Below are 9,556 nucleotides of genomic sequence, written 5' to 3'. Positions count from 1 at the left end.
TGCTCTACCAACCCCATGCCAGTGTGTCCCTATCTAACCTTAAAAAGTCCTATAGTCACTCTTTAAGATCACATCCTTTCTGCATTTATCACTGCAGTAATTGAAACTTTTTTCATTTTTATTACGATCAGGTAAAGTTATTTATTGCCTTGTAGCAAAAGCTGGGGAGTTGATTCAATCGATTCAATGTTTGTTCTGGTTTTGCTATAAACTTGCTGGATGTTCTTGGCAGTGCAATTCCTCTTCCGTAAAGGGGTGCCAATTGCACGACAACATGTAGCTCAAAGTCTCCAAAACCAGGTGTCAGCCACTGAGCTGTTGAAGGAAAACACTGTAGAAACACAGCTTATGATTACAGCAGTCTGGAGACGCTCTGCACTTGTTGCTGTGAGCAAATAAGTGCAGTATGTACTTATGCCAGATACTGAGGGTATGCTGATAAATTCAAAGTTTGACCTACTAACAGCTGTGTATGGTTTGTATTATCAGTTTACTGAGGCCCTATAGCACCATGCTGCCACATGGTGAGGAACTCAGGATTTGCTGTCGAAGTGGAGAATAAGGGCTGAACTGTCACAGAGGAGTCCATAAGGGCACTACCAAAATCTGACTTGGCAGGAGGAAAAGGAGATGGCTTTATTAGCTACAATTTATCTGAGGAAAAGCCTGATTATGATTAGACTTGAAGACATTTTGTCAGTTTTACAACACCTTGTCCCAGTGCATAGGGTCCGATGCAGCAGCATGGCCAAGGCAGCACATGCAGAAACTGTTCTTGGAGTTTTCAGAAAGTGGAATAATTCTTCTGCCTCTTCTTCACACAATATAGTCCAGGCAAGCAAATCAGGAGGTTCTGGTATCACTGTTCCGAGGGGGTTATAGGAACCTATATCCATTTGCTGGATACAAAGTACGTATGCATAGGTGCACATGTATATACCCCATAAGAACACACTTGTGGACTATATATGAAATTGCAGACTGTTTCAGATCTGCATTGAAGGTTAGTGTCATGCTTCATCTGTGCAACCAAGCCAGTGAAACAGCTCCATAGAAAAAGTTGCATCCCTTGTTCTTTCCTGATTTAGCTGTGTTCTCCACCAGCACACCCCAGATGGCTCTGCTGATTCCTGCTCCCTGGCAAGGTGCAGCACTACGCAGCACTTGTGCCAGTTCTGAACCAACTGACTTGACATTAAAAGTAGGACATTAAAACATTAGTCCAGCTAAAATGCCTTGTCAACATTGTGAGAGCGAAATGGATTATTTAGAGACAACTTAGGTATGTGTCTCAGATTTCATTTTGCTGTGCAGCTACAGCCAGAGTTGCTAGGCATATGGTCTTGTTATTGATCTCATGAGAGCTAGCATCTCTCTAAGTCACCGAGGAGATGAAGCAAAAAGTATATTGATTCATATATTTTAAGATCAAGGGGACTCTTATGATTACATAATGTTAGTTCCAGCATATCATATAATTTCACCCAGTAATTCCTGCATCAAACACAAAATGTTTCAGGTGAAACATGTCTTACGTCTTTCAGAATGAAAAGGATTTGTTTGTTGTTTTTTTTTAAACTCAAATTATGAAGGAGTCATCTCAACAATTTGTTTCTTAAATAATTATCCTCACTCCTGAAAATCCACAACTTGAAGTTTGAATTTGTCTAGTTTCAGCCTCTTGATATTGTTTTGATATGCTTTCATGTGCAAAATTAAGGAGCTTCCCACTCCCAGAAGTCATCCTTTGTAGTGATTTAGGCCATGAACAAGTCACAGCACTTTTCTTTGATATTCTCTGAATAGAGGAAGATGCTTTACTGAGTTGAGGCTGTAGGAATTTTTGATAATGACTTAAAATGTAGCTCAACTCAATAGAAAATTGTAAGAATAAGGCAAAAAGCCTGGGATGTCAAACACAAGATGAAAAATATGGTTTTCAGTGCGAACTCTTTGCCCCTTTTATAAAGCGCATAATCCATTGCACACCATAATAAGCATGTCAACAGGGTGTTGACTTTTTTTTTTAACTGAGGTAGGAACATCAGATCAGTGTAAGGGCCAGTTTTACATTTAGGAATAATAACAGAACCACCAAGACACAGTTGACTAAAAGTACAGTCTTATTCCTTTGATTACTATGTTGCTTTTTATAATCTTCCCTTCAGACAGATCTGGCCTAATGGATATTAATGTCATGGGGAGTTTGTTAGTGACATCTGGATCTTTGAAGCAAACCTTCTTATGTCATGCTAAATTAGGTTTTCCTGTTTCTCAAGCCAGGGCACCTGTTTTGTTTTGGTTTGGTTTGGTTTGGTTTTTATTTCTTTCCCATGAATGTCATCTCATCTGCAAGAACCTGGAAAACAATAAAAGCCTAATCAATCAAGTGAAATATAGCAAAGTGGTCTTTGCATAAATAGGAAACTAATTCTGGTATTGTACAAGGAGAAAGAGTAGAATACAGAAGAAAGAAAAGAAATGTTAAATATGCAGAACAAGATAATCCAAATAGTATATTTTTATTGAAATGATGGTATGCAAAGCAACATTCCTGTTGCAGAATATTAGTCTTATATGGAGTTACATACATTTTTATATGTTTTATCAAATTCATAAAAGGTCAGGTCAAAACAAACTGTGGAATTCAGAAAAGTATGAAAAATCATGACATTCCCGAGGGCCAAAAGCAGAGCTGCTGTGAGAAGGCACAACTCCATTCAGTCCTGGGTGTGCAGTACAATATTCTGTTGCTGGAAAAAGGAGCCTTGTGTATTATCTTTGGTTAGGCTCGCAGCAAACATTAACATTTTAACACCGATGACTCAAGGGTTCCAGGCAAGGGCTGTATTTTATGTCCATTCAGTGTTCATATCAAATTAAGTACAAATGGACTGGGGTTTGTGCTACCTCATTTTCTGTACAACAATTCTGAAATTTCTGAGACACTAGATTTGGTTAGCTTATGGCTTTTCCAATAGTCACCGAGACTGGCTGAATAAAGAAGTGTGAATTATTCTTGCAATTAGCTCTGACTCTGAGGCAGATAATCATCGTTGTTAAAGTGCATTAAATATGACCTGCAGCTATTTGATCTTGTGCTCTAATCCTCTCAGCTCTTCTAAACTAAACAAAGGTGGGTGGATCAATAGTGAGATGGTTTCACTCCAGAAGAAGAGCATGTGCAAGTCACGAGGTACAATATTGCCTTTTGTATCATTACGAAATAGATGTTCCTGCACACTGCACTGCAGTGATCATCTAAATGAAGAACTCCATGCATTTGAGGCATGTGAGGCTACACCACTACCGTGTCACTCATGGTATGCCACTTCTCCCTATACCCCATGAGCTTTTCCTTGTGCTCTTCCCCATCCTACAATGGCTTGACACTAGTGAAATAAAAGAAAGATGCCGTATGCTTTTCCTTGACTCACTGGTGTAGCCTGTTGTTTGGTTGCACATTCTTTCTACTCATTTGCAGCTGATGGGAAGCCACCAAGCTAGTAGCACCTGCCTAAATCCCATATGAATAGAACAACAGGCTAGGCCCCTGGATCTGAATGTGCAGAGGAGCAAGCCTAATAGCAGTATGCTAGTGGAGCTGATTCTTTTGGGGTATAAGATGGGTATATATATGGCACTTTCTAGTGAAAAAAAAACTCCAAACCTAATTCAAAAACCAGTTTGGCCTGTTAACCTTTCCCAGTTCTATTTCACAACATTGTATTGTACCAGGATTCATCCTGCCATCTATGAAATAAATTTGCTGCCCCTTAATTTCTAGTCTAAATTTACTCTTATCTATTGACATGAGCTGATGAAGAGCTGCTTCATTTCACTGGCATGTGAATGAAATCATCTATTTCCTTGCTTCCCTCCACAATGCATTTAGGAACTTACAAAGGTAAGAGTGTCCACAGAGCACTTTGAAAGCCTTACACAAAAGGCACCACGACTATGCAAAGGATTACTGTCAATATTAGTGAATCACTTCAGCCACCACAGGAAAGCAGGTTTCTGTTTTAGAACAACAAAGAGACCACAGTGGTATTTACTGAGCACTTTGAAGATAACAACAGCTACATAAATACTAAGAATTATTAAGGTTTCTTTGTGAAAAAGTTAATTGCATGGTGATAAACAGTATTGCAACTTTCAAGCCCATCTACAGGCAGAATAAGCACCTTTTGGTTACAGGGAACCCAAAACTAAAACCACCTCTCTCTCCAAAGGCTCCAAGATGAAACAAATGCTCCCAGCAGGAAGGTTTCCACTAAAAGTCCTGTTTTGGTTGAATAGTGTCTTTGATGAAACTAGATTGAACTTCAGCCTGAGCGGGGCAGAGAAAGACTTGACAGGCAGTTCTCCACCGTGCAGCTCCCCCTAACCCCCAACCTGTGTGCTCTGTCAGCCAACACTAAGAAGAGCAATGAGGGAGCAACAAGCCTCTCCCTTCAACCTGTACTAGCCCTACATTTCAAATTTTATTTAGAAATAACAAAAGCCAGCTATAGCCCAATATCACTGTCTCAAAAAAAAAAAAAAAAAGAGGACCGGGTAGCTGCATTCTCTTGGAAGAAGGTCAGCAGATGCTCTGTACGGGACACAGCACCCCAGGTGTTCTTCACACATCTCTTAAGAGCCCTGGCTGTGGTGACCTTTCACGGAGGCAGCTGGACACAGGACTTGGAAATTCCTACTCTAAATGGTGGGGAGCAGACGTGCATGTTCCATGGACAAGCATAGCTGAGGAAGTTCTTTGCTGAGTAGCTACCCCCTTTGGGGTGAGATGACTCTCCAAAGAAAATAAACCTGGCCACCAGCAGATACTCGACACCGGCATATTGTTTTCTCAGTTTGCTTACTTCAGCAGTTGCAGGACCACTGTTGGCTTGCCTTGTTCTCTTTCCTATGCTCTGCTATCAGGAAAAATTTGGAGACCCTCACCAACAGTGGATGCTTCCACATTGTTTAGAAAGACTGCTTGATCACTACAGCCCATCTGATATTCAGAGTATTTACTGCATGGCTACTGAAGACCTTCTAATGATTATTCATCTCCTTTACCAATACGAAAGAGCTTTTCTTCTTGAGTGTGTGGTTGTTCCCAATTGTTGATCTGAAGAAAATTCAGGGAGAAAGTTCAGTATTGAGACCACGCTGCCCTAGAGTTCTTCTAGTTTTCTTCAAAACAATACGTTCATATTCAGCCAGGCTCTAAATAAACCTGTCCTCTCCAGTGTTGTTTGTTAAAGAAGTCAGAGTGCAGTCCCATCTAATGTTGTGCAACTTAAGTTCTCAATACAGCTCTTGAGATTTCTGCATGCTCAGTATTTTTTAGTCTTTGCAGAACTTAACTCTGGATATAGCCATCCTCTAAGCATCTTGGATAATTCTTTGATTCTGTACCAGTTCATCTGCAAGTTTCTCTTAGGCACAACATTATTTTAATTTAAAAGCAGCATAAATTACCTAAACAAATAGACTTTTCTGGTATCCTATTACATTGTTGGAAAACTTAACAGCTTTCCTCTTTAATGCTGAATAGAAATTGAATAGCAATTCCAGCATGCAAGCAAAGGTACATCCACTTCTGTTCTCTTCACCAGAGCATTGACTTCTTACCTAACTTAGAGATAGAATAACTTTATGATTTGGTAATATATATGGCTAATTTTCACTACACAAATTACATTCATTTGTGCTAGCTCACTAAAAGATCTCCTTTTAACTCACTAAAGCAAAAGTGCAACAGTTCAGCTGAATCCTAGGCAGACATTTTTTAAGAAAATAACATTTCATTTCCTTACAGTCTTTGAAGGCAGGTGAAGTGCCTGTGTTTACGTACTGAACTAACTTTTTACCTCAACTCACTGTAAATTAATCTCTAATGTTTTTGTGGCCAACAGGACATGGTATATACTGTTTATATGGCAAAAATGACTGGATTTTAATGGGCTGTCTTACAGTAACATGGTTAAAACACAGCTCTTTACAAACCACCTGCAATTTGCACTGCCTTCCCCACACAGGCACTAGTAGCATGTCTAAGTGTCTTAACCACAACAAAGGCCAAAACTGCTGCTGAGAGTTCATTTTCCATGCCTGCATTAATTAGTGGGCCTGTTCAGTATGACTACGTGTTACCCTCACCAGCTGTTGAAATACCTGTCTACTGTGCACGTCTCCCTTAGCTCCTGTCACAGACCTGTGGAACAAGTGTGTTGCATAGTAGCTGTGGGTACTAAACCATAGTGTCACATATCTGTGGTTGCAGAACATATGTATACCACCTGCATAGTGTCTGTACTGTTTGTTGTGCCCAACAGCTAAATTTCTGATGTACTTGTGCCAGTGGATTTATGTCCTTGTTGATTTGCTCAATAACTGGTCCTCCCCTACCCAGAAAAATGCACATATGTAGACTGTAAGGTTGGGGATGGATCCCCACAGCACTGCATAGGCATTGTAAAATCAACTGCTCCACTGTGTTTCTGTTGCTGGACAGACTGACAGATCAAGATGCTACAACTGAGAGGACATTTCCTTCCTTTTTGTTTGGTTGATAGCTTTTGGCATCATTTGTAATGCTCTTGATCATTTTTATGGAGTTTCATGTAGTAGCAAAAATGTTACCAAACCCCTGGGCTGGCAGGAGGACTTTTCCTGTTGTGATATTGCAGGCAGGATCTCACCCCTAACCTCACATGGCACTTGGAGATAGAGAGGAATGATCTGAGCTAGCACTGTCAGCAAATGGAGGGCAGCAGCACCATGGGGCCGTGCCAGGACTGTCTGAATCCAAAGAGCTGCAAGGTCTGGGCATCCTTCTGGCACAAGGGCCGAGTGCTCCCAGCCCACACATGCACCCCCAGGCACCTGTTACAGGTATGTGGCCATGGGGATGCGTGTCTGAAACAGCAGGAATGCTCGCCTGTGTGGGGATGTGTACGCTGGAGTCGTGGAGGAGCAAACGTTGGTGCTGGGAGTGGTGGGATCCTGGAGTACAGGCAGGGCTGCGGTGCAAACGCAGCTCCTGGACCGCCCCTGCTCTTGTCATAGTCCTGCGTCTAGTGATGCCGGGCAGAGGCCTTAGCCCGTGGTAACCCTATGGCAAGGGCATCGTGCGTTCAGGGAGCATGTACTGGAGAGGCTAATCAGTTCTGCAAACTGTTCCAACAAGCCCTTCTTGGGTAGCCTGGGTTTACTATCATGCTGCTGTGGTCAGGGCACATCTCTGTCAAACTGCATTTGCTACAGGGCTGCATTAGCTTTTCCTTTGCTTTTCCTTTGCACGGAGCAGTCGGAGGATGCGTTCATTTTTTGTTAGTTCTGCTGGCAGTTCATTTGCCTGGAACAAAAAAAAAAACTTTGAGGTTAGCAGAAAAGAAAGAGTATTTCCCAAATGTGGTTTAAAAGCATTAAACTCTAAAGAAGATGGAACTGGGCATTATAATGATGTGATGTTTTCCAGCGTTGTCTCCTCCACTTTTGAAGGTACCTTAAGAAATTGTCTTTCATGTGCAAGTCTCACTTAAATCTTCAAAATAATCCCAGCATAGAATTTGAGTGATCAGCTTATTTTGTGCTGACTATCCAGGCTAAATGGTATCCCTTGGCCTCCCTATGCTTCTGCCACAGAAATAACAGAGAGCATAGCTGCTGATTTTTTGTGGGAGATGAGGCAGGTCTTTATGTACTAAAGTCCATAAAAATCTGAGGGAAGACTTTAATGGCTATGGAATAGTGGTGCTATGCTGTAAGATTGGTAATAGAATATGAGTTTGGATGGGTTTTCTTCTTAATTTATTGAATACAATTTTGGTAACATAAAGCATTTATAATGAAGCTACTTCTGAAAATCAGTAATTCTGTCCTGCAGATACACTCTGTTGTGCCAAATTGAATGTTATTTAAAAAAAAAATTAAAAGTCAGTAGGAGAGGTTACAGCCACGGACTTTTTTATACTAAACACCCTGCTGCTGCAAATCATTATCAGTAGCAGAAAAATCTTGTACATCGTTTGGATTATAGTATCAAACCAAAGTGCATACTAATGAAGACTACTGTGTGAATGCTGTTAACTCTGCTGCCATCAAGTGGAATAATACAGAAATTAACAGCCACAGATATATTAAATGCGCAAAATATTTAGAAGGTGTGTGCCTGATTATTTGTATTATAAGCTTTCATTCACTTAGTCATAAACCAGAACTTAACACTAGACCATCCATTCACAGCTTAACAAACCCAGCTATATATCAAACGCTATCAGCACAGTTCAGAAACACGTCAGAGGAAAGAAAACATTTTCATTGAAATTATCAAAGATCTAAAGTTAAAGTTAAAACACTTTACAGAATAAAATCAAGACAAGTATTGTACAGATACGTTGCCATTATAAAAAGAATGCAAAACTACTTAAATAAACTAACAGCTTTACAGTATGATATGGGAAAGATGCATGTAATTTTGGAGTGTTTTTTTTTGTATTAGTAATGCCCTGAATTCTAACCAAGTTTTCTCATCAAAGGTACCTAGATATGCATTTTTCTTTCTGCAGAAATATCCTCCTTATACATCATCATGGAGATACGAATATAACTTACGACTTATCAAAACAGTAACAGATTACTGTTTCCCTAAAATGCAACCTAGCTAGCGTATGACTAGTTATAGTTAACAATTTAATCTGTGGTGCTGTAGTGAGTGAGTGAGTGCTTTGGTTTATTCTCAGATTGATGTAAATTCTCAAGACCCAGCATCACCAGTGGCACTGCCTATCACCCTTATAGGTACTTGTATACAGAAATAAATGGACTAAATGGTGGTGCTTCAGGACAGGATCAACAGGCAACCACAGAACAACACGGAAACATGGGCTGCCCACACCTCCAAGGCACACACGGCTCCACTGCTCAGTGATCCCCACTTGCTCCTCCCCTGGGATGGTCTGCCAGGACATACCTTGTTCCTCAGGCATGGGTCCGCTCCTGCCTCAAGGAGCAGTGCCACTGTCCTCACGTTGCCGCTCAGGACAGCTGCGTGGAGAGCAGAGGTCCCATTCTAGAAATGCCAACGGAGGTGTTTGTACCAGACATGGGAAGAAAGTAAAAGGCATTAAAACACAAATGTTTGTAAAGAACAAACCTATGAATGAGAGAGAAGTAACACAGAAGAGATTAGGCCATCAAAGACCTAGTGTCTGGTTTAGATAGGGTGCTGGCAGCTAAGGGGGCTATGAAGGAGGTGATTTTAAATGCTTTAATAAAAATGAGAGTCAAGTTCACTTTACCACAGCAATATTTCCTTTTAAAAATTACCCTTGTCAATAGATTAGAGGTGAAATGAACATAGCACTTGCTTCTGCCTGGCAAAATCAGTCATTAGCAAGTGAAACAGAAGCGCAAGCAGGAATGGAAACCATCTGTGCATTTTATCTTCTTTTTCTGATGATTAATGGCCTCACTGTCAGACAGCTGAATGGTGGGGTTTTTTATGGCTGGCCTTTTCTTTGTGGTTGCAAACTGACAGTTCAAATAAGTGTGGAAG

At 40.7% G+C, this 9,556-nt stretch overlaps 1 protein-coding gene across 1 annotated transcript in view; it reads right to left on the bottom strand.

Moving 5' to 3' along the window:
- Positions 1-2,537: 2,537 nt before the first annotated feature.
- ANKRD29 (ankyrin repeat domain 29) overlaps positions 2,538-9,556 on the bottom strand; it is a 33,437-nt gene continuing 26,418 nt past the window's right edge. The window contains exons 9-10 of the mRNA XM_017830714.1: positions 8,972-9,070; positions 2,538-7,354 (exon numbers count right to left, since the gene is read on the bottom strand). Coding sequence (XP_017686203.1) covers positions 7,271-7,354; positions 8,972-9,070 — 183 coding nt within the window. The 3' untranslated portion in view covers positions 2,538-7,270. The remainder of the gene's footprint in view (positions 7,355-8,971; positions 9,071-9,556) is intronic.

Source organism: Lepidothrix coronata, unplaced genomic scaffold, assembly GCF_001604755.1.
Source record: "Lepidothrix coronata isolate B3197 unplaced genomic scaffold, Lepidothrix_coronata-1.0 Scaffold6, whole genome shotgun sequence".
Taxonomy (NCBI): domain Eukaryota; kingdom Metazoa; phylum Chordata; class Aves; order Passeriformes; family Pipridae; genus Lepidothrix; species Lepidothrix coronata.
The sequence above is the reverse complement of the archived record's forward strand: the minus strand, read 5'-3'. Positions and strand labels throughout refer to the sequence as shown.